This window comes from Spermophilus citellus (assembly GCF_964194105.1).
Source record: "Spermophilus citellus genome assembly, chromosome: 6".
Classification (NCBI taxonomy): Eukaryota; Metazoa; Chordata; class Mammalia; order Rodentia; family Sciuridae; genus Spermophilus; species Spermophilus citellus.
In genome coordinates this window covers 37,190,410-37,218,134 of record NC_138187.1, presented here as the reverse complement: position 1 = coordinate 37,218,134, position 27,725 = coordinate 37,190,410, and the positions used below count along the sequence as shown (strand labels likewise).

At 39.8% G+C, this 27,725-nt stretch overlaps 1 protein-coding gene and 1 pseudogene across 6 annotated transcripts; one reads left to right on the top strand and one right to left on the bottom strand.

Annotated features, from left to right (window-relative positions):
• Positions 1-211: 211 nt before the first annotated feature.
• LOC308651227 (E3 ubiquitin-protein ligase RNF4-like) lies at positions 212-10,773 on the bottom strand (annotated as a pseudogene). The gene is made up of 2 exons: positions 10,568-10,773; positions 212-771 (listed from the first exon to the last, which is right to left on the bottom strand). The product of its transcript is annotated as an E3 ubiquitin-protein ligase RNF4-like (transcript).
• On the top strand, positions 10,031-26,940 carry RBAK (RB associated KRAB zinc finger). Of its 5 annotated transcripts, none has more exons than XM_081298622.1 (5): positions 10,031-11,103; positions 13,597-13,655; positions 21,611-21,759; positions 22,040-22,091; positions 22,894-26,940. In XM_081298622.1, exon 5 carries the CDS (start codon positions 22,986-22,988, stop codon positions 24,780-24,782), a length of 1,797 nt encoding a protein of 598 aa, XP_081154748.1. In that variant the 5' UTR covers positions 10,031-11,103; positions 13,597-13,655; positions 21,611-21,759; positions 22,040-22,091; positions 22,894-22,985; the 3' UTR covers positions 24,783-26,940. The 5 variants fall into 5 exon arrangements, with proteins under 5 accessions (XP_081154748.1, XP_081154746.1, XP_081154747.1 ...); XM_081298620.1 differs by having other exon boundaries at positions 10,034-11,103; positions 21,996-22,091; XM_081298619.1 differs by having other exon boundaries at positions 10,035-10,845; positions 21,633-21,759; positions 21,996-22,091.
• Positions 26,941-27,725: the final 785 nt, after the last annotated feature.

Below are 27,725 nucleotides of genomic sequence, written 5' to 3'. Positions count from 1 at the left end.
GATGGGGAGGGCCCCTGGTCCAGCTCCAGAGCATCAGATGAGATTACAAAAGGATCTAAGGGGGGCGGGTTAGAAACAAAAGAGAAGTTTACATATCAGATGTTGGTTTTGAAACAGTATGTTGAGCTCAGGAAATTGAAGGCAGATACCATGTGAAGAGCCCAGCCGGGGGCTGTTTGTCCATCCGTCTCTCCTGAGCAGCTCTGAAACTTCATATATAAATGGGGTGGCACCGTTTGTGGTTGATCTTTTTCCTACAAGTTGGGCAAGTATTAGCATTCTTTAGGGAATCAAGGAGGCACTGGCGACAGAAGACGTGGCTACACTCTGTAGAGACAATGAGACGTCCATTCTGCACCATCTCTGAGTATCTGTCCATGCCGATGGGACAACTGATGGTACCAGAGGGCCTGAGTCCTGTGGCCCCCTCGTCCCTGGCATTTCTGGGAGTGTGGGTGGTCCCATACACATCTCTGTCTCTGGACAACTCCTCGTCATCATTGCCCACCATGCAGATGTTGGCATGGTCTTGGCGTAGCCTCCTTGCGTTCCTCCTTGGCCTCCTCCTTTGGTCAACAATCTCAATAGTCATTGTGAGTCAGGTCCACCACCACAGGCTCTAAAGATTCGCAAGTGAGGTCCACGATTTCATCTCCAGCAGTTTCCACGAGTTCTATGGGTTCTACTTCCAAGGAAATCTCAGGGGTGGAGGCTGCCTCCCGAGTTCGCTTCTGGGCTTGTCTAGAACTTACAGTTCCACCACGATGCTTTCTCTGAAGGTATTGTACTCATTATGATCCTTGGGTCCAACCTACAGAAAGGGAAGTGATCTCTACCCAGGTTTGCAGCAAAGCAGAATATTCAACCTCTCATGCCCACTGGTTACTCATCCTCTGGCTTAAAAGAATTTGGAGCCAGGCAGATTTCAGTATCTTCGAGTCTTGTCCCAGGGTTCGGCTGGTCTGGCAGGCGCTGCCGACAACACTTTACCTTCTTTCTTAAGGGTGATAGTCCAATTTGTAGATAGCCTACACCTTTTGTCCATCTATCCATCTATCTGCAGGCATTGGGTTGCTTCCACATTTGGGCTCTAAGTCTTTTTTTTTTTAATCCACTGTTGGACCTTATTGATAAGAAGCACATCTGTTATTCATGTTGTGCTTGAGGTTTACTTTGTATTTGAATGTCTTCCATGATTCTAATGATACCACGCTAAGCAGGAGTGAAGTCAAGATGGTTCATGCCATAAGCTGGGAGTGAGCATCCACCAGGTTAGGCAGTCATCGGTTCACAGTTGAATGAGGTCCCAAAGACCTTACAAGAGAACTGTGAGTTCCTCTGCATCTTCCACATAAGCCTGAGCTTCCCACTGAGTCTCTCCCTGATGGGACAGGAATGTCAAGAAGTAGGTCCTAGGGGCTGGGATTGTGGCTCAGCGGTAGAGCGTTCACCTAGCACGGGTGGGACCCGGGTTCGATCCTCAGCACCACATAAAAATAAAGGCATTGTGATAAAAAAAGAAGAAGAAGTAGGTCCTATTGCTGTAGAAGACCAATTGCCAGTATGCTCTGATTGTCCAATTTTCACTCATAACACCTTCAACCATCAGAACTGGTTAGGTCCACTCACAGCAACTCAGAATTTAACATACTCTCTCTAGTGGACAACTTTCTTTCTTTTCTTTCTTTCTTTTCTTTTCTTTTCTTTTTTTTTTTTTTTTTTTTTTTTTTGGTATCAGGGATTGATCTCAGGGACACTCTACCACTGAGCCACATACCCAGCCCTATTTTGTATTTTATTTAGAGACAGGGTCTCACTGAGTTGCTTAGCACCTCACTTTTTCTGAGGCTGGCTTTGAACTCACAATCCACCTGATTCAGCCTACCAAACCACTGGGATTACAGGCATGTGCCACTATGCCCAGCTTAATGGACAGTTTTCAAATGTACTCATGTGCCAATGACTGTTTAAGTGAATGATGCATTACATATGCATATGCCCAATAGGATTATATTGCTTAAGAAAATTAGAGCCATATTAGCTTGTGTAAGTGCAGTCTGATTTCCCAAAATGATGAAATTTCCTAATGGCATGTTTGTTAGATCTTATCTTATCTCTTAAGTGCTGAATGACTATGTAATATAAATATTCTGGTCCCACTAAAGTTTATCTTCTGGACCATGAAAAGCCTCACTTATTTCAGCCACAATTCAAGTCCTATTTGGCATATTCCTATCTCTTCTGTCCATCTGGTCTAAACATGCTACAATTCAGCAGTGCCCATCCTTTATTTATTTATTTTTTATTATTATTATTATTATTATTATTATTATTATTATTATTATTACATACCAGGAGTTGAACTCAGGGGCACTCAGCCACTGAGCCACATCCCCAGCCCTATTTTGTATTTTATTTAGAGACAGGGTCTCACTGAGTTGCTTAATGTCTCACTTTTTCTGAGGCTGGCTTTGAACTCGCAATCCTCCTGATTCAGCCACCTGAGCTGTTGGGATTATAGGCATGCACCACCGCACCCAGCTCAGCAGTGCCCATATGTTGGTACTTTGTCCAAAAATGGAGTAAACTCCCAGGTTTTTTCACCTCTCCACTTCTCTTTTCCTCCTATGGATGCAGTCTGATGCAATAATGATGAGAGTCATACCAGAGTGATATCAGCATGAACAGAAACTCTTTGCAAATACCAGCCTTTCAGCATAAGGTCACATGGAGAATCACCACACTACAGGTACCTGGTCCTAGCCTCATAGACTCTAAATGAATGAGACTTACAATGTTTTCACGGTTGTACTTTGAAATTTGGAAGTCTCTGGTTGGAGAAGGCAACAGAGATCCTAAAGAAGTTAAAATCACTATAGAAGGAAATAAATAGGAAACATTTTTGTAGGAAGATAAGGTATAATGAGGACCTGACAATTTAGGACTCTGACACGCCTTAAGTCTTCCACTGAGGGGGACCTTCTGAACCAGGCTGCAGTCCTTTTGGAGTTGTGACAGTCCCTGACTCAGCTTTAGGGTCCATATGAACAGGAGACTTACAAGGAAGCTCCAACCATCTCCTCCCTAGAAGGTTCTCCACACCTTGCTGAGTCTGCTCCTCTCACCTTCCTGTCATCAAGCAAGTCAAGGTCTCTGGACTTCAAAGAGAAGTTCCTCCCTGTGATGCAGAGAACCAGTAAAACCCTTTGCAAAAGAATGAGTGCCAAAGATAGTGCCAAAAGACTTTCGATGCTTTTGCCTAATATGAATTCAAGGGGTCCAGTTTACTGCCCCAAATGAAACAAGTTTTAAAAACAGGCAAAATATGTAGAATGTAATTTTTTAGGAATTTAGATTTCTGAAAGAAGAGGCCAGCCCAGAGAGAGCCCAGCTCATTGGCCAGATAGGGAGTATCCAATCTACAAAGCAGGAGGGTACATGGGGCCAACAGTGTCCCTGAGCAGAAAGGAGAGAGTATCTAAGGAGATATGGCAGCCAGAGGTCACATAGAACTAAAAAGGAGCAAGGTTCAGAGACTCTCGGTCTTGGGTTGCATGAGGTGGGAGCACAGTAAGAGGTAAGAACTGGGGTCCAGGCAGATTCATGCTCAACCCCTCTTTAACATATGGCTTCCTAGACATCCAAGCATGGCTTCTGTTCTCTTCTTGATGCAGAAAAGCACATAGAGAAATGTCCCTGGAAGTTGGACATGTGGTCTCTCTGTCACCATTGTCACTTTTAATCCCTCAACAAGGACTTAGACCAGGCCATGCTCAACAACAGCAAGGGCTGGTAAAGAGGTTCCCAGACCTCCCCCACAACTGCCTCCAGGTAGTAGCAATGGACAAGCTCACACTTGTGCAGGATGAGCTGAATTCCACAGCTGAGCTGGGGACACCAAGATATCAAGATGGGTTATGCACTCACTCACTGGGGATGAACCAGTACTTAGTACTGAGGAAATAGGATTTGGATGGCATGGCACACAGTGGCAGATGGCACAGCCTAATTATTATTGTGGTGGCCTGCAAAGGGATGGCTGTTTAATTCAAGACTTTGCTGAAAGTTATGGGAAGACTTGATAGCATCCTTTAAAGACATGAATATAGTGGAAAATCCCTAAATTCTCAATCTAAGCATGCTCTACAATTCTTTGTACTATAATAATATATTTTTCCACTTGTAGATATGAACAAATTGACAGCCAATATCACACTCTATTAAGCTGAAACTTGGTAAGAATTTGTACACAATTTGACATATTTATTAATAGCCAGAGTTATCATGGTAATCAAAGGGGAGAAGTTGAGAATGTCACAGGACCTTTTGTACCCAGCAAACACACCGTTGATTGACTACTACAAGCCAGGTACACCAGCCTCTGGCCTTTTTTTCTGATTGAGCTGGCCCTACTGTCAGGTTTCATACCTGCAGTCCTGAGGCTTATCTGCCCTGAACTATCATCTACACTCTACCCTTTACAAAAGGTAACCAATCAGATCCCAGTGTGGATTCAGGAGGAGAGAGTGAAGGAGTTAAGTATTCAGATATAAACTAGATAGAGAAAGTTTACCCATGGAAGGAACTGGAGACCTTCAGTCCTTCTTTGAATCTGGAAGCCTTGGTCCCCAGCATGATGCTTCAATGAATGAAGTGATGGGACATTTAGAAGTTCCTTCCTTAGTTGAAGGAAGTTGTTCATTGGGCTGAGCTCTAGAAGTAGGCAGTATAATCTCAGCCTCTTCCCCCCACCCCTGCTGTCCTTCGAACTGAACCTAGCGCCTCATGCAAGGTTGGCAAGCATTTAGCACTGAGTCACATCCATGCCTCTTTCTCTCTTGCTTCCCGGCTGCCTTAAGATAAGGAGCTTTGCTCCTCTATATGCTGGCCACCAGGCCCTTCTCCTCACCAAGCTCCAGAGAAATTGTGCAACCCATCCACTTTTTTTTTTAGTTTGAATCCTGGAATGCTTTACTGAGCTACATCCCTAGCTATTTATTTATTTAAAAAAATAGGTTTTTTTTAGTTTTTTAGGTGGACACAATATCTTTATTTTATTTTTATGAGGTGCTGAGGATCGAACCCAGTGCCTTATGCATGCCAAGCCAGTATGCTACCACTTGAGCCACATCCCAAGCCCCCCTAGCTATTTATTTCTTATTTTTTATTTTGTGAAAAGTTCTAAGTTGCCTAGGCTGGCTTTGAACTTGGGAACCTCCTGCCTCAGACTCCCAAGTTGTAGGGTCTCCCAATTACAGGTGTGTACCACCAGGCCAGGCAACCTGTCCTCTTTTTACATTGATTATTGAACATACTTTATTCCAGTAACAAAATGCTGACTAATACATTTATTGACTCAGTAATTAAAACATTGGTTTTTTTTCAGGGCATCTACATAGAGATAGATTCTGCAGACATTTGACCAAGAAGGGAAAACGCAACTTTAAGTGAGAGCGCATACATGAATATGGGATGCTTGACTCAAGAGTCTGAATATAAAATGCTGCTTCCTAAGCTTTTGTTACTCAGCTTAGGAGAGGGGTTCTTACCATGTTTGGCTGATTGAGTCAAAGTTGGAGCAGAGAAGAGAGAGATGCAATTACATTGAGCTGCCAAGCAGTGCCTTGGCCTTTGTTGAAAGACTCACTGTTCTGAATTTCATGTGTTCATGGTGAAAATCTTTGATTTTTTTCAGACTTTAGTTCCTTCATCTTTAAAATGGGATGACAGTGTATTCTACTTCAAGAACTTCTGTAAGGAGCAAGTGGGTTACTGCATTTAAAGCATAAGAAAACTACCTAGAGACGATCAGATTCCTGCCGGCAATTTTCTTATTTGTGGTGGGTTTTACCAAAAATTTTTAATCCACTTCCTTGGGAAGGTCTTCATTGCATGAATCCCTTGTGGTTTGATGAAACTAAGTGAATAATTCCTGCCAATGTGTTGGTAATACAAATCATGAGTTTAGCTTTTAGGGTAGAGTGATGTATTTTCAGTACCAAGTTGGGGAAAGCCTCTCTGTCCAGCATAGCCACCACCAGGGTTGGAGACGCAGCCATTTCAAGGACATGTGTTTCTCAAGGACCCAAAGACAGGCACAGCCTGCACAGCCACTGAAGACATACAGTGGTGCAAGACTATACCTTTGTTGTTCAAAGCCACTGAGATTTCTGAGTTGTTTCTATAGCAAACTGACTAGTGTATTGTTCTGTTTTCTATTACATGTGGCAAAATACCTGAGATAATCAACTTAAAAGGAGGAAAGGTTATTTTGACTCATGCTCAGAGGTTTCAGCCCAAGTCACTTGTCTCTTTTATTTTGGGCTTCTCAGTACCTAGTATATCATGGATAGAGCATATGGCACAGGAGGTCTGTTCACCTCATAACAGACAAGAAGCAAAGAGAGAAACAGAAACGGCCAGGGTTCCATATCCCTTCAAGGACATGCCCTGAAAGCTAGGCCCCACCCTAGAACTTCCACCACTTTTTTTTTTTTTTGATAGCAGGGATTGAACTCAGGGGCATTCAGCCACTGAGCCACATCCCCAGCACCATTTTGTATTTTATTTGGAGACAGGGTCTCACTGAGTTGCTTAGAACCTTGCTTTTTGCTGAGGCCAGCTTTGAAATCACGATTCTCCTGCCTTAGCCTTCCAAGCCACTGGGATTACAGGTGTGCATCACCACTCTCAGCTCTACCACCTCCTAATAATACCCCAGGCTGTAGACCAAACCTTCAATGTATGGGCCTTTGGGGACACTCCTGATCCATACTACTATACCTAGTGCATCCTCATTTAAAATTTACCAGAAATTAACTGAAGATTTTTAGATTAAAAATTGCTATTTTTAGAAGTGTTACCTGTCAATCAGCCTAAATTGTCTTATTGAGATTGGCTAAAGATATCTTCTCTCCAGGTCAAATACCTGCCAAACAGTATTGTATAATACAAGTAACCAAAATGAGGTGTATCAGCAGTGGTTCAGTTCCAGCTGGTATTACCAGTGGTGTGAGCAGCTGGAACTGCATCTGCAGCTGTGCATGTGTGCAGTCTCCTTCAGGATTTTTTTTCTAGCTATTGAAACATTTTTCTCTCCAATAAGCATATGTCATTTTTCTTGATTCCTGCTTTGCAAAGCATGTGGGTAGAGTGTTGGACTTACCTCGGCTGCTTCTCTGCAAAGTGGCGAGGTTTGTGGCAAAGCAGATGACTATAGGAAATAAGACTTTCTACAGAAGTAATAGATTATAGACAGTCTAATTCCCAATTGTTTGATCTTTAATTGAACCTGGTTAAATCCATTACCTTTGCTCCATGAGGCAAGTCCAGGGAAGGTTTGAATCTGAGTTTAGGAGGCTGAATAACAGAAGCTTAGAAATTTGGATCCATTTCACAAATCCATGCAAAATCAGTTAAACAAACATTGTTCAACAGATACTAACTATAGCTTTATGGTCTTACCAGTGGGTTTCTTTGTATACAATTTGGCAAAGGTTATCTGAAATACAAGTGCTAACCCTAAAAAATGAAGAAATTGTCAGAGATTTTTTGTGACATTTAATGCCAGATTACAAATTAAATAAAACCAAGTATCATGAAGAATTATAATAATAGGTGGGGATATGTTATGTCACAAGTCTATGAATAAAAGAGACTATTTGCCAACTTGTTTGGAAAATAGATTATATACTAGAAAAATTTAAAATTTAATAGAAGTTAATGCTAAAAATAATGAAATAAGTTGCTATCTCTGATGAGGCAAATCCTTTGCAAGCAGGAACCAAGATTGATTTAGGAATACAACCCAAAACCACCAAGAGAAACCACATCACAGCTGTAAGGATGGCTATGATAACCAAAATAGAAAATAACAAATGTTGGCAAAGAGAGAAACTAAAACTCCTTTAACATTTCTCATGGAAATATAAATGGTGGAAAACAGTTTGGTAGCTCCCCTACAAGTTAAACATAGACTCCCCCTGTGATCCAACAATTCTACTCCTGCATATATATCCCCAAAGAAATGAAAACAGGTATCCAAAGGATCTGTACACATACGTTCACAGCAGCATGATTCTCGGTTGCCAAAGAGGGAAAACCACACCAATGTCCTCCAGTGGATGAATGGGTAAAAAAAATGTGTTTCATCCATATGAAAGAATATTTTCAGTCTAAAGACAAAATGAAAGGCTAGACGTGCTGACATATAGATGTAAATATACACCCATTATGCTTTCATTGTCCCTCAGTTGCAAATTCACCCTTTTGATTATTCTGTGATCATGGAGCTGGTCCTTGCAAATCTCTGTCAGCCAGAATAATGTTAAACCCTGTCTGGAAGGAATGCTGGGAGAGATAAGTTGTTCGATTCATTCTTTGTCCATCTTTTGTTAGATAAGAGAACTGGGCTCAGAAAGTTGCCCTAGTCACATAGCATAAGTGACAGCTGGAGCTGAAGCTTGGGTCTGCTTCTGGAGCCCCCAAATTCACCTGCTCTGAAGCTTTTTTACAAAGGTAGCCCCTCTCCATCTCCTCTTACAAAGGTAGCCCCTCTCCATCTCCTCTCCGCTGCAAGCAAACATCTGGAAACCCTCATTCCAGAGCTTGGGTTTCATTCCCATTGCTTACATCTGACCTGCTTCCCCATCTTGGTTCCCAGCTGCCTCATCCCATGTGGATCCCTATTCTATCTAGCTCCTGGACAAGGACCTATGCTTCTACACCATCTGACACACCTGCATTGGTGTGCAGAGTGCAGGGGTGCTTTGTTGGCTCAAGGAGGCACTGGAGTGGGGTCAAATGTTTGCCTTATTCATCCAGGTGGCTGGTGGCAGGTGCTGAGACTGAAGTGGTTGACACCAGTCATTACCTACTTAATGACCTACAACTACAGGTCAAGAAGGAAAGCTTACCTGACTTACGCAACACCACAGAGACAAAAACCTGCTGGAGAATGTGGGATTTGATTTTTGCCCTATCTTAAGTGCACATCATATTTTTTATATTGTAATTTTCCTTTTAAAAATCTTTTTGGATGGGGCTGGGAGTGTAGCTCAAAGGTAGAGCGCTTGCCTAACACGGGTTAGGTCAGCACTGCATGAAAATAAATAAAAGTTTAAAAAGGGGGCGGGGCTAGCTCAGGGGTAGCGCACCCCTTCCAAGCATGTATAAGGCACTGAGTTCGATCCTCAGTACCATACAAATAAATAAAGATATTGTGTATCCAACTCCAACTTAAAAAAATTTTTTTAAAGGTTAAAAGAATTCTGGAGTACTTTGTAATTATCACATACATATTTATTATTTAAAATATTCTTGTGAAAGTGCATCTTTATGTTAAAATACATTGTGTTCATTATCCTGAATATATTATTTTTAGCCTTTACTTTTACCATATTCTTGGACATTGTTATTTGCATCTTATAGGTTTTTGTTTTGTTTTGTTTTAAGATGGGACTGGGTGTGTGGCTCAGTGGAAGAGTGCTGGCTGAGCTGGGTTCCATCCTTAGCATTGTAAATTGAGAACTTAATAAATAATAAATAAAAGATTACATTTTGCTTGTTGACAAAAGGTAGAGACTGTCTCTCTTCCTTTTGCAGAGGTTTTCCTTTAGAGAACTGGTCCTAGAAATATTTCCTGTCTCCCTTTGATTCACATTTTAAAAAGTGGTATAAGCTGCTTGCCAGCATTCCAGCCAGGAATGCATTCCTAGGCCTGAGTCATCTCTCTAAGATGTAAACCTTGAGGAAGACAGCGTCCCTATGTCCCTGTCACCTTGGGAGTTTGGTGCAGGCACCCTACTCTGAGCTGTATCTACCTGCTTGTCATAGAGATGTGAGTAGTTTTGCTTCTCGTTGGGATAAAGGCAAGAGCTCGGACGACCACCTCGATTACCAGATGAACTCAGGATGAGTCCTGTGACAATGGCGAGCCCACGGTGCGACAAGTGCAGGACCAGCTGCAGTTTATCCTGAGCCCGGGTGCGCGGGCTGGAGGGTCCCTGCTTGGTATTAGAAAGGCGAGGCGTCCTCCTGCAGTCTCCTTAGTGGTTCGCCTAGGATGCGCATCACAGTCTGGCTCAGTGCTTCCTCGGGTTAAAACGGTTGTCTTCACTTTCTGCATTTGTGCAGAGGAATTCCTGGGTTGGCAGATTTTGTTTTTACTATTTCCCCCACCAGCTTTTAAGAACCAATTAGGCCAGAGAACTGTTGCATTATTTCAGCCAAAAATAGTGAGAACCCATTGTGCTTATGGTCTCCTTTTCGAGGATGGACATTTGTACCTAACTCTAAACGTGATCTTCTCGGACAGGCACAGTCACAGGAGGTTCCTTTCAGTTGGTGTGCGCTGTCTTTTTGCAGTTTGGGCACATTACTTGTGCGATCTGGAAAAGCTACGGTTTCTGTCTTCTTTCCCTTCCTTGGACAGCATGCTGGACATCTGCTGTAGCCTAGCCTTTGAGAAACTTCTGCAGGACACACCTTCTTCGGTTTGTCAGAACTTGGGTCCCAACCCAAGGCTCTGAGGAAGAGAGAACCTGGGCTACCGGGACCAACCACTCACCCCGCTGCTAGAAGCAGAAAGGGACCGGAGACAAATGCGAAACCGAGCGCGGGGTTCGCGGCGGCCAGGGCTCTTAGCACAGCACCTCTTAACTGCAGGACGAGGCAGAGACCTTTGCATCGTTCCCTAAGTCCGGCGGCGCGCAGACTTTTGGGAAATAGAGTCCGAATAGGGGTCCCGCGGGCTTCGGGCGGCGTCCTGCGCATGTGCACTTCTCCCTGTGTGCGTGCTCACGCATGCGCCTCGCCGCGGCCTCGCCTGGCTTCCTGTCCATCCAGGTGACCGCCGCCCGGGTTCCCAGCCTGTGCCCTCGGGTGGGCGAGGATTTGGGAATCTGTGGGGTGCACGTCGACCGGATGGGCTGGCGTCAAGTGTGCGTGCCTGTGTGATCTAGTGTCCGGGCCGAGGCTCGAGCGCTACTGCCGAGCCCGCGGCGCGGGGCCCGATTGTTGGGCGGGCAGCGGCGGCGGCGAAGGGGCAGCGGAACCTGGGCGGGCGGTGGCTTCCTTGGCAGCCAGGCCGGCGCTCGTGGGACGGTGAGTCCTGAGGGGGCGGGTCTGGGCCCCGCAGGGAGGCGCGGCCTCAACTTGTGCTGTAGGCCCAGCTCTGGCCTTTCAGAAAACGAAGGGCCTGGCAAGGGGCAGCGCGACGGGCGGGGCGTAGCAGCGGCTAGCTGGAACCTCCCGGCGCTCTGTTGCCCTCGGGGAGTCGCGGGACCGAAGCTGCACAACCTCAGAAGAGGCAGTCGTGGTTTTGCTCGCCGCCATGAGCGGACCTTAGGTGCAGCCACTACGTGGTGGACATTAGCGCCGGGGGCACGGAAGGGTTTAGCGGTTTCTCGGTTTGGGGCCAAGGCGGGTTGCACGGTCTTCCGCGCTCGGTGGGAAGATCTAGAAGGACACATGGACACCGGCCTCAACTGCGACTTATATCTGCACCCCATCTTCCCCTTCCTCCTCTCAACGCTTCTGTCTCAGTGTGTCAGTAAACCTCCATGGGCACCTCAGTTCTGTGTTGAGTTCCCCCACGCCCTCGTAGAATCATAATGCAGTAAAGGAAAAATCTCTTACTTCTTTGGTTGGTAGAGGAAAGCTTTGTGCCTGACATGGTGGATGACTTGATCAAGGTCATGGGGTTTGTTGATAGGATTGCATTTAATAGTAGTCAAACTTTCAAGCCACCGTTCTGTCTACTGTATCCTAGTTTTCTTTTTTCTTTCTTTCTTTTTTTTTTTTTTTTTTAAGTTAGTGCACGAAGCCAGGCATGGTGGCACATGCCTGTGATCCCAAGGCCTTGGGAGGCTGAGGCAGGAGGATTGCAAGTTCAAAGCCAGGCTCAGCAATAGCAAGGCGCTAAGCAACTCAGTGAGATCCTGTCTCTGAATAACATACAAAATAGGGCTGGGGATGTGGCTCAGTGGTCAAGTGCCCCTGAGTTCAATCCCTGGTACCCCCCACCAAAAGAAATAGTGCATCATATATATCATTGCGGAGTTTACTCTGACCTATAAGTAAATGAATATAACATAGTTTGCTCCATTTCAATCCCAAGTACTACTCTATTCCCACTCCCTCATCCTCCCACACTTCCTCTACTCTATTGGTCTTCCTTCTGCTTTTTTTTTTTAATTGGTGCATTAGAGATGTACATAAAAGTGGAATTCATTGTGTTATGTGCATACTCATGAGATAGTAATTCATGAATAAAGGGAGAGATACTGAGTCACAAAGGAAGTGCCCATAAACCATCAAAATGCAGAAAGCATCCATAAATAATTGCAACTCCTGAACAACATCCTCTTAGCCCATGCTATTAATGCAGGGAGAACCTTCATGAAATTATGTAGCTCGATCTTACTTCTAGTCCAGACTCTAGCAACTATTCCTTTATAAATATAACAGCCCGTATCAACAAGTTGCTGTCTCCTCCTCTGGAAATAACCTGCATCTTCCCTTGCATGTATATTCCTTGCTTTATCCCAAAGGTGACTCTTAATTTTGCCCCCATTCTCCCTTAAATATGTATCCACTTTCCTAAATGAACTTCTGTTTATTCCTATGACTGCATGCTGTATTCGAAGAATCCCACTGGTCCTGAGTCAAATTCTTCCTTCATTCTGGGAACCCCTTGCACCCTTTTTGCAAGACATGTCTTCTCCCTGGCCACATGAACATAATGTAGTTTGTTTCATTCTACAATTCCTTCCCTCTCCTCTCCTTCCTTCCTCCCACTTGATTCCCTTCCTTTACTCCAGTGTTCTCCCTTCTGTTTTCATGAGATTCCCCCCACCTTTTTAAATTATTATTTAAGATTCCTTATTTCTCTGTAGCTTCCATTTATGAGGAAAGGTCAGATTCTCAATACCTGTGGCTTGTTTGCTTTTTAAAAAATTAAAGAGACAATAAAACACATGAGTACTCTAAGGGGAATTTTTTTTTCCCCACCTGTGTCAGGCTGACAAAGGAGTCAATGTTTATGTTCACCATTGAGAATCTTTTTTTAATTTTTTAATTTTTATTTTTTAAAGAGAGAGAGAGAAATTTTTTTAATATTTATTTTTTAGTTCTCGGCGGACACAACATCTTTGTTGGTATGTGGTGCTGAGGATCGAACCCGGGCGGCACGCATGCCAGGCGAGCACGCTACTGCTTGAGCCACATCCCCAGCCCGAGAATCTTTGTTTTAAATATTTATTTTTTAGTTGTACACAATACCTTTATATTTTTTATTTATGTGTGGTGCTGAGGATCGAATCCAGGGCCTCGAATGTACTAAGCAAACACTCTACCACCAAGCCACAACCCCAGACCCATCATCATTGAGAATCTTAAGTCGTCTAATTACCACTTGATCACATTGGAATTCGAAAGGTACAAGTGTATGCTTCCTCCCTCTCACCCATTTTTTCTCTTCTGAGAGTTCAGGGATCGAATTTCATTGAGCTTAATTTCAAGGTTCTCATACAGGTAATTCCTACCTGTGCAGGCCAGGTAACTGCTGTCTTCAATGACCTGCTTCTCCTCCCTTAGGTCCACCATCAACAATCTCTACACTTTTCCAAGAGCAGCAGAAAATGAACAAATTGCAGGTGAGTTTTCTGTGTATATTTTCTTTCACTTTCCTTTGTAATGCATCTTAGGTTTTTAAGAATTTGTACTTTAAAATGGAAATATAGAAATCAATAAAAGACAGCAGATCAGCACTGAGACTCTTCTGTCAGGGACTTAATGTGTAAGTAATGTGATACTTTAATGAAGGTAATGAAGCCACAAACGTGGCTCAGATGTTCTTGACAGCCATAGGGACAATATCCATTGCAGCATTTACATCAGTATAAGAATCCATTTTTGTTACTTGTGGCTTTTAACGATTTCTTATGGCTCAGAAAAAATTTTCATTGCTAAAGTTGATATGATTGTGGATAGCTTTCCTAATAACAACCATTAAATCATTGCAATGCTGACTTACTTGTTGGCTGTGTCAGCAGATGGCCAGCTGCCCACGGAGAACTTGGTTCATATAACTTCCCAGGGACCAAAGTATTGAGCTAAGTAGACACATTTCTGCTTTTACTCTTTTAAACTACAGATGAACCTAAATCATGGGGAATGAGCTGATCATTCTTGAAATATTTCTGTAAGTCCATTTTGGTTGCATAGCAAACAATATAAAAATAATTATCTTATAAAGATTTTTTTCACTTCCCATTCACATTTCCCTTTTGAGTGTTTTGGTTGCATCCTCACCACTTTCCTGAATCTGTGAGGAAGGAATGCTGGAGATTTAATTATGGTCAAATCCAGCAGCCTTTCCAGTTCTTATCCACTATGACTCTTAATCTGCTTTGATATTTGTTACTTCCAAACTGATTGATACTTTTTTAATGGTGTTTCCCTTCTTTGGGCTTAAAAAAAAATCATCTGTAAGTATTTCTTTAAATTATAAGGAGTCTTTTTAACAAGGGTTAGAGACTACCTACAATGCCATTCTTTTTTAGTATATAATAACCAGTGTTCAGAATTTCAGTTTTCCCAACAATATTTTTGATTTGCTCATTTTTTTCAGAATATAGGTAGATTCCATGCTGATTGATTGATAAGTCTTTTAAGTCTCTCAATAGTAGCTTCCTTAATGTTTCTTGTGTTATCGTTTGCCATTTGTTTTTCTTAGAAAGTGGGTTGTTTATCCTCAGTTTCCCAGTTGGGAATGTGTTGCCATCATTTTACTTTTAACACATTTTTAAAATTCTTTGTATCCCTTGTAAAAGTGTTGGTTTGATCTGGAAGTTCAATCAAATTTATGTTTAGTTCTTTGAGCATTTGTGTCCCTCTAGAGGCACATCCTGTCCTTCTATCCTTTTTGTAAGTTTAGCATCTACTGATTGATGTTGATTGTCATGATCCAGTAATTCACTAGGGAAGGCAGGATGGTAATCCATTAATTCTACCATTTCTTCATTTATCCGCTAGAATAATTTTCTGAAAGTAAACATTTCTCCATTTTAGTTAAGTGGTTGATACAGAAAAAAACGTTTTCAATATATTGGGTAGGCTCCTGAGCAGCATGCTTTTTTGTTTGGTTATCATGAACCAGTGTGTTCTTTTTTTAAAATTTTTTATTTGTTTTAATTAGTTATACATGACAGTAGAATGCATTTATGCACTTTGATATATCAAACATAGATGGGATATAATTCCTCATTTTTCCAAGTGTACATGTTGTAGAATCACATTGGTCATGCAGTCACACACATATATATATATGAAATAACAATGTCTGTTTCGTTCTTCTTGCGCTTTAGAAGTCGTATTAAGGAAGTCAGATCCTAGGCTGACATGGTGAAGATTTGGGCCTACTTTGTCTTCTGTTAGGTGTAGGGTCTCTGTTCTAGTGCCTAAGTCTTTGATCCACTTTGAGTTGATTTTTGTGCAGGGTAAGAGAGAGAGGTTTAATTTCATTTTGCTACATATATATTTCCAGCTTTGCCAGCACCATTTGTTGAATAGGCTATCTTTTCTCCAGTGAATGTTTTAGGTACCTTTGTCTAGTATAACAGAACTGTATTTATGTGGGTTTATTTCTGGTCCTCTAATCTGTACCATTGATCTACTTGTCTATTTTGGTGCCAATACCATGCCATTATTTTTACTGTAGCTCTGTAGTATAGTTTAAAGTCTGGTATTGTGATGCCTCCTGCTTCACTTTTCTTGCTAAGAAATGCTTTGGCTATTCTGGGTCTCTTCTTTTTCCAAATAAATTTTATGATTGTTTTTTTCTGTTTCTATGAAGAATGTCATTGGGATTTTAATAGGAATTGCACTAAATCTGTATAACGCTTTTGGTAATATAGCCATTTTGACAATATTAATTCTGCCTATCCAGGAGAATGGGAGATCTTTCCATATTCTGAGGTTTTCTTCAATTTCTTTCTGTAGTGTTCTGTAGTTTTCACTTTAGAGGTCTTTCACCTCTTTTGTTAGATTGATTCCCAGGTATTTTATGTTTTTTGAGGCTATTGTGAATGGGGCATTTTTATCCTAACTGATTGTGCAAGGGGACATGATATCTCCTCCTGCAACTGTGGTTTGTCTATTTCTCTTTGCAGTTCTATCAGTTTTCACTTAATGTATTTTATTAAATATATACACCTTCAAGATTTTTACGTCCTTGATTAATTAACCTCTTTGATATTGTGAAATGGCCTTCCTTACCTCTGGCAATGTTTTGTGCTGTGAAATGTTCGTTATCTGTTATTTATAAAGCCACTTTGGCTGGCTTTCTTTCTTTTTAAAAATATTTTTGTAGTTGTAGATGGACACAATATCTTTATTCATTTATTTTTATGTGGTGCTGAGGATCAAACCCAGTGCCTCACACTTGCAAGGCAAGTTCTCTGCCACTGAGCCCCAGCCCCAGCTCCACTTTGGCTTTCTTTATAGTAATGCTGGCATGGTATATCTTATCTATTGTTTTACTTTTAACCTGTTTGTCTTTATATTTAAAGTGTATTTCTTATAGGTAACCTAGAGTTGGACCTTATTTCTTTTTATCCATTTTGACAATTCTTAATTGGGGGTGTTTAAACCATTTACATGTAATGTGATTATTGCTGTGTCTGGTTAAGTTATAGTCTATTGTCTGTTTTCTATTTGCCGTGTATTGTTTCCTTTTTCTTCTTAATCTTCCTTTTGACTGAGGTTTTGTTTTGTTTGCAGTACGAGGGGTTGAACCCAAGGCCTTATGGGTGCTGGGCAAGTGATATGCAACTGAGTTACACTCCCAGCCCCTTGATTATATTTTACGATCCCATTTTATTTCTTTTGTTGGGTATTAACTATAATACTGCTTTGTTACTTTAATAAGTGCTTTAGAATTTATGGTGTGCAACTTTATCAATAGTTTATCTTATAGAAATACACCATTTTACTTAAAAATATAAGAAGCTTACAATAGTATACTTCCATTTTTCTCCTTTAGTAAATTCACTTTTTTTTTTTGTATGGTTTGATTTTTTTTTTTTAACACTTAGATCACTCGCCTGGTTGGTGTAAGGTATGAGTGCAGTTTAATCCATGTCAAAATGGTTATCACTTGTCTTTCATTTTATTGTCAACCTTAGAAATACTGGAGGTAACCAACTTATAAAGAGAAAAGTCATTTATTATTTAGCTCACAGTTTTGCAGGACCAAGGTGTGATGCTGGCACTAGCTCGTTTTTGGCTATATCACATCATGGTATAGGTGCTTGTGTGTAAGAGCTTATGCCACCAAATGGGAAATGTGTGAGACTGGAGTCCCACTGTGTCTTCTGATCTCCAGTGACCTAAGAACTCACTAGGTCCCACCTCTCAAAATTCAACTACCTCCCAATAGTGTCACGATAATAGGACCAAGATTATAATCAAAATGGACTTTTGGGGGACCCAGGCCACACCCAGCCATAGCATCATTTATTAAAAATCAGTTCTGCTTCAGTGGTTTGAGAGGTTCTCATTATCATGTAACCATGATTTTTTTTATTTTTATATTTTTTTAAATTTTTATTTTATTTTTTATTGATCTATCTCATATACCAGTACCATACTTTTTTTGGTGCTGGTGATTGAACCCAGGGCCTCACATGTGTTGAGCATACACTCTGCCACTGCGCTACACCCCAGCCCTACCAAACTATTTTAATCATAGAGGCATTGTTTTAAATCCAGAAATCCAGTAGTGTTAGGCCCCCTTTGTAACTTTTAAAAATATTTTCATAGTTATTCTCAGTTTTTTTCCTTCTTTATGTGAACCTTAGTATCTGCTTGTCTAGTTCCAAGAAAAGGCTTTTTTTTTTTAGATATCCATATTTTTTTTATTCATAAGCTATTTCTTTTTAAGAAAAGGCTTTTTGATATTTTTTGTTGAGATCTCATATTTATAAAATAACAGGGTAACTGAAATTTTGTATTATTAAATTTACTTACACCAAAGCAAGAAACATTTCATTTGTTCATGTCTACTTCACTGTCTTTCAGGAGTATTTTAAAGTTTTCATCAGTGATTCTCTTGAGTTTTTATGTCATCTGCAAATAGAATTAGTTTTTGTTTTAATCAGTTGTATTCCTCTAATTATTTTCTCTTCTCTAATTAGAGATAATGAGCATTTAACCTTGTTCCTGGTTTTACTAGGAGTGTGTATATGTTTTCCCATTAAATGATCCTTACTTTGGTACTGATAGGACTTAAGCATAAATGTGTATGTGTATTTATATATATGTGCGTGAACTTAGTAGTATATACATGTGCTTGTGTTTGATACATATGTGTGTATGTGTATATACTGTGCATATTAGGGTGTAAGAGTATGCTTGTGTCTTTATGTGTATAAATGTTGATTTTAGTATTCATTGATTTCTATTTTCTTGAGTTTTTAAATCAGGTGTGCATTTTAAGTATTATCAGGCTTTTTCAGGAGATATAAAAGTTTTCTTAGTTGTATTATAATCCATATTCATAGTTTTTTTATATGCTTATCTAACCTATAGTCTTAAAATAAGTCCTCTTTGGTAATTATAATATTTTTTAAACCTGGTATTGGATTTTGTTTGTTAGCTTTTTATTTTAGCTATATTGACAAATGATACTGGTGTATAATTTTATGTTATCTGTTGATATCTATTGTAACCCCCATAGCACCACTGCCTTCTGGAATAACTTACTCCATAAGAATCTACTTTCTATGAGGGAATTTGTCAGCTAATTTCTTACCTGTGGATAAACTTGGATGCTCTGCTTGAGGTAGCAGCTCTACCTTTGCTGTCTTAGGGGGTCGTTCTGGGGTCCTGTATAGTTGTGGTGGCTGCACCAGTGGATGTCCACTTGGGGTTAATGCATCTTTTATAATAGAATGTAACATGTTCACTGAGTACTTGCCTTTTTATATGTTTGCAGTCCCTAGATCTGCTTTTTTTTTTTTTTTTTTTTTTTAGAGAGAGAGAGAGAGAGAGAGAATTTCAATATTTATTTTTTAGTTTTTTTCAGTGGACACAACATCTTTGTTTGTATGTGGTGCTGAGGATCGAACCCGGGCCGCATGCATGCCAGGCAAGCTCGCTACTGCTTGAGCCACATCCCCAGCCCCCCAGATCTGCTTCTTACAACAACACTGAAAACCCTTCCTTGCTGATGTTTCACTAAGGTTTGAGTGTTTTAAAGAAATTATGTTCTTTAAATTGTCTTGCTTTTCTGAAAGTATCTTTTAAAGTGCCCACAGGCTTAAATAATAGTTTGGCTTGCTGTACAGTTCTAGGTTCCAAATCTTACATTTTTCTTTTAAATTTGTGGGCAGTTCTTCATTGTATTCTATCAGATGAGAAGTAGAATGTCAGTTACCAGGATTAATAGTGTGTTTTTTCCCTGATAACATTTTAGGAATTTTTTCATACTAGGATTTGAACCCAGGATGCTTTACCTCAGCCCCTTTTATGTTTTATTTGAGACAGGGTCTCACTAAGTTGCTGAAGCTAGCTTTGAACTTGCAGTTCTCTTGCCTCAACCTCCCAAGTCACTAGGATTTCAAGTGTGCACCACCATACTTGGCTTTTAGGACTTTTAAACTTTAGGTTTTTCATTTTGTTTTAGAAGTGCTAGTGATCAAATTCAGGACTTTACCCATGTAAGGCAAGTGTTCTTCCACTGAGCTACATCCCCAGACCTCTATTTTAAGATATTTTATCAGGAAATTTCTGGATCTCTGTATTTTTCTCCCCAGTATTCTTGTTTGTAAATTAGAGGCCCCTTTTGATGAGAAGGCTTACATGTTTCCTCAGCCTGGGTGTCATTTTCAATTTTGTCTTTAGTTATTTCTTTTGTTTATCCTCTTTGTTCTTTATTTATGAAAATGTTGAACCTGTTGGATCTCAGTTTTGTGTTGTAAATTATATATTTTGTGTCCCATTTGTTAATCAAGTTTCTTACATGATAGTTTTAAAAGCAATTCAACAATCCAGTCTTTATGTACTAAGTAATTTGCTCAAGTTGCTTTGAGAACTTTGAGCCTTGTTGCTTTGAGAATATATTTTTAGAGTCTGCCTTTAGGGAAAAAGAATCCATATCCAATATGGATAGAGTTGGATATGTATGTACTGGTTTACCTGGAACAATCTTGGATTGCACTTATATTCCAAGTGTCCTATGTTTATCATTTGTCCCAGACAGAAGTTTTCTCTTTGGTCAGTGCATTTATGGTTGTCCTAGTGATAGACGTCTGTTATTATATACCCTGCCATATCTCTGTACTGCCATATCCAGAGGGTTCTTATCAGATCCACCATTCATCTAGCTGTTAAGTGTGCTTAAATGAGATCACCATGTGAGCTACTCAGCCAATCACTATGCTACCCACAGGAGCCCTAGGCCTGCCATGGATTTGGAGATTCTTAAGGGCTCTACTGGAGAACCTGCTGTTTGCTTTGGCTGCAGCCCATTAGCCTCTGTATAAAGTTGTGTCTCATGGCTCCAGGCTCTTTTTGTCTTTTACTCTTCTCTGGACCTCAAAGATGTCCTCGGAGAAATTCCTAATTTCCTAGCCTCTGTGTTCCACTGCTCTTAGGAGAATGAATCTCTTTTTCTGTTTGATTTGGGCTTTTTTGTTTCTTTTTGAGGCAGGAAAGTAATTGTGTACATTCACTTTACCCTCTTGAATTACAGTCGACCCTTATTGTCTCAAAAGCTGTCCTTAGGAAAGGACCTTCTTGGTGTCTTTTGGCCTGTTCTACACCAACCTTTTAAACATTGATGCTGTTTCAGTTTTTGCCATTGGTATTTAAGACTTCATCGTCATCTTTTCATCTCAATTTAGGTACATGGTTCATACTTAGGGGCTTCAAATTAACCAAATCTGTAAAGCCTAATCTGAGAGCATAAACTTAAAAATAGTTTGATTTCCTTTTGTTACACCACTTGCACACATCACTCTATAATACCTTTGGTTATTCATTCAAACAAAAAGTACATGTTGCTGCAAGAATGAGATTTTGAAATAAGGTGAAAGAGGTAAACAATTTCATTTTGCAGATGGCCAAAAGTAGCTGGCTGTGCAGATGAAAGACGCAAAAGATCAAAGAGTGGAACTGGGCAAGAGCAGCAGAATAGTGATGGGAAGGAAAGAGACAGGGCCTGTGTCACGGTTGCTATACCGTGAAGGGGTCCAGGAGAAGGGAAGGACAAGCCAGCAAAGGAAACAGAAGGAAGTGAGAAGGAGCAAAATGCATGCTTGTGTACAAGTCATCTCCTCATTAGGCTGTCATCCTTTTGAGAGCAGGAATGGTATTGTTGAAAACTCAGATAGTTCAGTGGTAAAATGGGAACTCGGTTGTACCTTGGTTTTTAATTTTGCTTTTTTTGTTTCTTATATATTAAAGAACTCAAAGGCAATGTGTTTCCAGTAAGTTTGTATTTCTTTCTCAGTTCAAAATATAAAATAAGGTATACAGTGTTTGTAGTTAATTTTACCAGTGAGCTTGGGAAGATCTTGTCTCTGTGTTTCTGTTCCACATCATCCAGTTTTGATTTGGTGCCGCTGCAGGGGCCAGTGTCATTCAAAGATGTGGCTGTGGACTTCACTCAAGAGGAGTGGCAGCAGCTGGATCCTGAAGAGAAGATGACATACAGGGATGTGATGTTGGAGAACTACAGCAACCTTGTTTCTGTGGGTGAGGACAGCTTATGTTCTCAACACTTTCAATTTAAGGATTTTGTCTTTGAATTTGAATAAGATCTTTTATTTCCTTTTGGGCCTAAGTTGAATGTTTGTAACTTTATTACCTCCATTGAGAGGTAAAAAAGATGGGGCATTTTGTTATGCAGCTTGTGAGGGAAGTCATCCTACACTGCATAGATTCTAAAGACAGCCAGCTAGTCTGAGTCCTTCTTCACTTCTTATTAACAGGGTATGATGTAACCAAACCAAATGTGATCATTAAATTGGAGCAGGGAGAAGAGCCATGGACAATAGAAGATGACTTCCCCTCTCAAAGTCATTCAGGTCAGTAAATAGAGTATCCAGTTTTTTAAAATGGTCATCCCTGTTAATGTCCTAGGTGCAGCTTAGGAATTTGATAATTAAGGAAGTATTATGGTAGGGACATGATTGGTTTGAGGAGTTTATGCCAGTAAATTCAAATAATGTTAATGGTTAAACTTAATGAGTATTTGTTTTGTGTCATAGACTGTTCTAATCCCTGGTTATGGGACTATCTCCAAACATGAGGAAACTGGTGCTTTTAGAGTGTTTGTATAGATTTATGTGCAGTGTAGAAAGACAAAGATTTGGGAAGGATCTAGGTAAATTGTAGTATTGGAATGAAGTGACAGCTTGCAATTTAACATAAATTATAATCTGTTTCTTCTTAACATAATCCAGACTTGAATATATTCTTCGAATTGTTCTTGTCTTCCACTGACCTCTTTTGCTCTAAGGCCTTTCATTTCTGCCTAACTCTAGCACTTTTTCAATGATTTTGTTCTTGCTCATCATGTCTTGAGTTTCTTTCATCTTTATTACTGAAGTTTTACACATTATACTACATAGTAATAAAGTACTTGTATTTAATGTGAATTAATTCCTTTTATTTTTAAATGCACTGAGTCCTATCCTGTCCTTTTCCTTCACCATGTCCTTCTACCCCACCCCTATGTGTATGTGCATTTTCTATCAAAAAGAAAAAGAGACATATACACTCGGTTATTTTTATTTGTGGAGATTGACCCTAAAACCAGAATCAGCTCCCATTTTGTTGGTTGTTTGTTCAGATTCACATGGTTTGTTTAATCTTGTTCCTTTTCAGAAGTCTGGGAAATTGATGACATAGTAGAGAGAATCCAAGAAGATGAAGACCAACATTCAAGGCAAGCTGGTGATGTGCACAGCCAAACCCTGATGGACGACAGAGGAGATGCATTTGATGAAACTTATGTGGATACACACTGTGTTCTTTCAGACATAAATGCTCACAGTTGTGTTTCCTGTGGAGAGAATTTAGAATCTATTTCAGAATTAATTAGTAGTGATGGAAGCTATGCCAGAAAGAAAACTGATGAGTGTAATGAATGTGGGAAAAGTTGTCATGGAGAAAAATCCTATGAGTTCAGTCAAAATGGGGACACCTGTTCTCAAAGTGAAGAAAGCATTCTGCAGAAACCCTTTGAATACGAGTGCATGGAAGCCTTAGACAGGGAAGCTGTTTTCATTGCTCACGAGAGAGCTTATATGGGGGAGAAGCCCTATGAATGGGATGATTCTGGACCAGATTTCATCCAGATGTCAAATTTTAATGCCTATCAGAGGTCACAGATGGAAATGAAGCCCTTTGAATGCACAGAATGTGGAAAGTCCTTCTGCAAAAAGTCAAAATTTATCATTCATCAGAGGGCTCATACAGGAGAGAAGCCCTACGAATGTAATGTATGTGGGAAGTCCTTTAGTCAAAAGGGAACCCTCACTGTACATAGGAGATCACACTTAGAGGAGAAGCCCTATAAGTGTACTGAATGTGGGAAAACCTTCTGTCAGAAGTTGCATCTCACACAGCATCTGAGAACCCATTCAGGCGAGAAGCCCTATGAATGTAATGAGTGTGGGAAAACCTTCTGTCAAAAGACACATCTCACCCTACACCAGAGAAACCATTCAGGGGAGAGGCCATATCCATGTAACGAATGTGGGAAGTCCTTTTCCCGTAAGTCAGCCCTCAGTGACCATCAGAGAACGCACACAGGAGAAAAACTTTATAAATGTAATGAGTGTGGGAAATCCTACTACCGAAAGTCTACTCTTATTACACATCAGAGAACACACACAGGAGAGAAACCCTATCAGTGTAGTGAATGTGGGAAATTCTTTTCTCGGGTATCATACCTCACCATACATTATAGGAGTCATTTAGAAGAGAAACCTTATGAGTGCACTGAATGTGGCAAAACTTTCAATTTAAATTCAGCCTTCATTAGGCACCGGAAAGTACACACAGAAGAGAAACTCCACGAGTGTAGTGAATGTGGAAAGTTCTCTCAGCTGCCATGTCTCACTGATCATCATACAACCCATTTAGAAGAGAAACCCTATGAATGTAATGAATGTGGGAAAACCTTCCTTGAAAATTCAGCCTTCAGTGAGCTCCAGTCACTTCCAAAAGGGGAGAAAACCTATGAATGTAATATATGTGGGAAATCATTCTCTGATTTGTCATGCTACACCATACATTACAGAGGTCATGCAGAAGAGAAACCCTTTGGATGCAATGAATGTGGGAAAACCTTTTCCCATAACTCATCCCTTTTTAGACATCAAAGAGTACACACAGGCGAGAAGCCCTACGAATGTTACGAATGTGGAAAATTCTTCTCTCAGAAGTCATACCTGACTATTCATCATCGGATTCATTCTGGAGAGAAACCCTATGAATGTAGTAAATGTGGGAAAGTCTTCTCTCGGATGTCGAACCTCACTGTACACTACAGAAGCCATTCAGGAGAGAAACCCTATGAATGTAATGAGTGTGGGAAAGTCTTTTCTCAGAAGTCATACCTCACTGTACATTACAGAACTCATTCAGGAGAGAAACCTTATGAATGTAATGAATGTGGGAAAAAATTCCACCACAGATCAGCCTTCAATAGCCATCAGAGAATTCATAAAAGAGGGAACATGAATGTACTCGATGTGGAAAACCTCTGAAGTAAAATCTCAATTTTTAGAAAAATAAATATGGGAAATCCAATATTGTTCATCTGAGTGTTCATGCTCCTGAATGGGGAAATGCACTGAGTTGCTAGATCCATTTTAATCTGAATTTTCAAAGAAGAATCCCTAAAAGTGCAACAAAAGCAAATCCTTCAGCAAGACCATACAGCTCATGGGATACCAGATAATTTATACAGAGGAGGAATTTTACAAATATTTAATATTTATTTTGGATTTAAAGTGTATTTACATATCAGGGAATCATACTAAGGAGAAATATGTCAATATGATGAATGTGTAAAACATTATCTTGGAAGTTGTAATTCCAAAAGCCATATTTCTAATGTAGAAACAGGTTTTTATAGGAAAGATACCAGAAGCTCTCAGCTTTGAATTCATTGCATAAAATGAAGTTTAAAAATCATTAAGAGTTAATTGATCATGAGGACAATAGCATTAAATAAATATATGGCATTTATTATCGTGTTTTAAAATGCAGTTTAATGGTAGTTCTATGCAATTTTATGCAAGTTTGGATTTGCGTGATTTTATGAAAAGTCAGTATTTCTTGAGTATTAGAATGGCAAAATGTACTATTAAGACATATTGTCAGTGAGATAATATTTGATAGTTACAAAATAAAAAAGTACATAATTTTCTATTTAGATGAATTTGCAAGTGGGATTTTAGTGAATGCTTGCCTCATCAGTACAGGGGAGAGTGATTTTTGTAGTTTTCAACTGTACTTGAGCAAAAAGAAAAAAGAAAATTTAAAAACACTTGATAAACTATGCATTCATTATTTGGAGTTGAAGTTTCAGTGAAAGAGAAACTGCACTGTTCGTATATACAAAGTATCCCAACTCCCATATACCACTCTTGTTTTCTAATCCACAGATTTTGAGGTATGTCAAGTGCCAGTATTATGTAATTCAGAAATTTTGTCCACATTTTTATCTCATCAAAATATGGCATCATTTTGTGTTTTTACTCTTATTCCCAGTATTTCAGAACAAATCTCTGAGTTTCTAGCAGTCAATTTTTGGTTCATTAACATAGTGTTCTTTCCTCATTCCTGCTAGAAGTGTTTGGCTACCCACTATTTTTTTATATGGCATAGATAGTAAATCCTGATTATTCTAAGCCAATAGTGACAATTCCACTCTAATTGCCAGTATAGTAGTAGGGGACATGTTCCAAGATCCTGAACAGATGCCTGAGACAGTGAATACTACCAAACCCTTATAGGTACTTTGATACTGCTAACAGTCTATGTGATTACCATGATGGCTGCAGGTAGCATATGCAGTGTGGTTCACTGGACAAAGCAATGATTCACTTCCCAGGCATGATCGAGCAAGTTAATCACTGAGTGTTACACAGCTTAAAGCTTAGGAATTATTTCTAAAATTTTTCATTTAATGTTTTTGAACTGTAATTGATCCCAAAAACCTTGAGTGTGGAGGGATTTCTGTAACTTGTTTATAGTGCTCACATGACCCACACCTGAACAAACAAAATGGAGATGGATTTGTTCTGGAAAATGAATTTATTCCTAGCAGTGTCATACTCCAAGAATGCAAGGTAGCTAAATATTCAAAAGTGAGGATCTACTAGTAGATGACTAGTAGTTTGCTTGCCTAGCAAGCATAAGGACCTGGTTTCAATACCCCAGCACCACCAAAAAAATAAAGAAGAAGAAATTTTTAAAAACCTGTGATCACATGAAGAAAAGCGGTCTGGTATGTAGGAAATTAATGTGTTAAAATTAATATCCACTATGATCTTGGCTAAATACAATTGAACTTCCTTAATTGGATAAAGAGTAACTTAAACTACAACAGACAGCATACTTAGTGATAAAATGAAATTTTCTCCCAAGATGAAAATATAGATGAGGATATTCACTGTCACCAATTTTTATTCAACATTATGTAGGACGACCTAGCCAGGAAAGTAAGGCAAGTACAGCAAAGGCATAAGGATTGGAAGGGAAGTAAAACCTCTTCAGATAATGGGATTTTGCACATAGAATATTCTGAGAGAGAGAATTAATAAATTGAGGGCTGGGGAAGTAGCTCAGTGGCAGAGTGCATGCCTACCATGCATGAGGCCCCGAGTTTGATCCCCAGCTCTGGAAAAAAAAAAACAAGCAGGGCCCTAAACCTGAGGTCATATTGCAAAAATTCTCTTTCACTGTACCAGCAAATAAAATAAAAAATTTAAAAGCAATACCACTTAAAAAATCCTCAAGTGCCTAAGGGAAAATTTAACATTTTCAAGAACTTTTATCTAGGAAAAAAATCATAGCACAGTGAGAGGGATATATTTTGTTTGCAGATTTCAGGATAAAGTTTTCCCTAAATCATATTCAGTGCAATCTTAAAATCCTAGAAAGTTCTTTAATGGAAATTAGCAAACTAATTTGAAAGTTTGTATGAACAGTCAAGAGGGCCAATAGTAGTCAAGGCTGTCTTGGAAAACAGAACTGGAGAATTTTTATTCCCTTGTACCAATGCCTGCTATAAAGCCATTGAATTATGATAGTGTGATACTGGCACAAAGAAAACACCAACTGAACAGAATATAGGGGTTCTAGAAATAGACCCATACATACACAGTTGTGCAAAAATGATGGAGAAGTGCAGTGGGGAAAAGGTTATTCTTTCCAATAAATGTGTGTTTTTTCCCATCAAGTTGCATAATTTTAACAAAACGGAGAAATCAGTTTTGGATAGTTTACAGATCTAAATATGAAATGTATGTTTTATTAAGAAGACCTCAGAATCTTAAAGCCTTAGATTAAGCAAAGTTTTCTTAAGATCCAAAAGCATTAAACTATAAAAGTTTTGTTAATTTGAATATACTAACTTTAAGAACTTGTTATCAGACACCATTACGAAGGTGAATAGGAAACTAAAATGTACAAGATATATG

Excerpts from the sequence above, each read along its gene's own strand:
- RBAK (XM_081298619.1), top strand. Across the intron at positions 21,760-21,995 it reads CAGCAACCTTGTTTCTGTGG|GGTATGATGTAACCAAACCA; the intron begins GTGAGGACAGCT and ends TCTTATTAACAG. Across the intron at positions 22,092-22,893 it reads CCCCTCTCAAAGTCATTCAG|AAGTCTGGGAAATTGATGAC; the intron begins GTCAGTAAATAG and ends GTTCCTTTTCAG.